Source organism: Penaeus monodon, chromosome 33 (genome assembly GCF_015228065.2).
Source record: "Penaeus monodon isolate SGIC_2016 chromosome 33, NSTDA_Pmon_1, whole genome shotgun sequence".
Lineage (NCBI taxonomy): Eukaryota > Metazoa > Arthropoda > Malacostraca > Decapoda > Penaeidae > Penaeus > Penaeus monodon.
In genome coordinates, this window is record NC_051418.1 from 17618664 (window position 1) to 17618968 (window position 305).

Consider the following 305-nt stretch of genomic DNA (forward strand, 5'->3'; position numbering starts at 1 on the left):
TATACACTCCCTAACAACGCATCCGCGCACTCACCGCGGGCCACATGTGTTTCGCAGCGTCCACACGGAAACCCATAACGCCGATGTCAATGAGGTGGTTGAAATACTCAGCGACTTTCTGCCTGACGTAATCCTTGGCGCCGTAGAGGTCGGTCAGCCCCACCAGGTAGCAGTTGCGCACCTCGTTGGGGTCGTTGTAGTTGTTGATCATTCCTGAAGGCGACGCAGAAGGGGTGAAGGGGATGGCTAGGGGAAGGGTGTTCATGGTTGCTGAGGATTTTTTACATCAAAACATAATGGGAACC

The 305-nt window shown here is 53.8% G+C and overlaps 1 protein-coding gene across 1 annotated transcript in view; it reads right to left on the reverse strand.

Moving 5' to 3' along the window:
• LOC119594112 (alpha-amylase-like) overlaps window positions 1-305 on the reverse strand; it is a gene marked incomplete in the record, with an annotated part of 25081 nt that overhangs the window by 12392 nt on the left and 12384 nt on the right. The window contains 1 exon segment of the mRNA XM_037943170.1: window positions 35-213. Within this exon segment, the coding sequence (XP_037799098.1) occupies window positions 35-213 (179 nt within the window).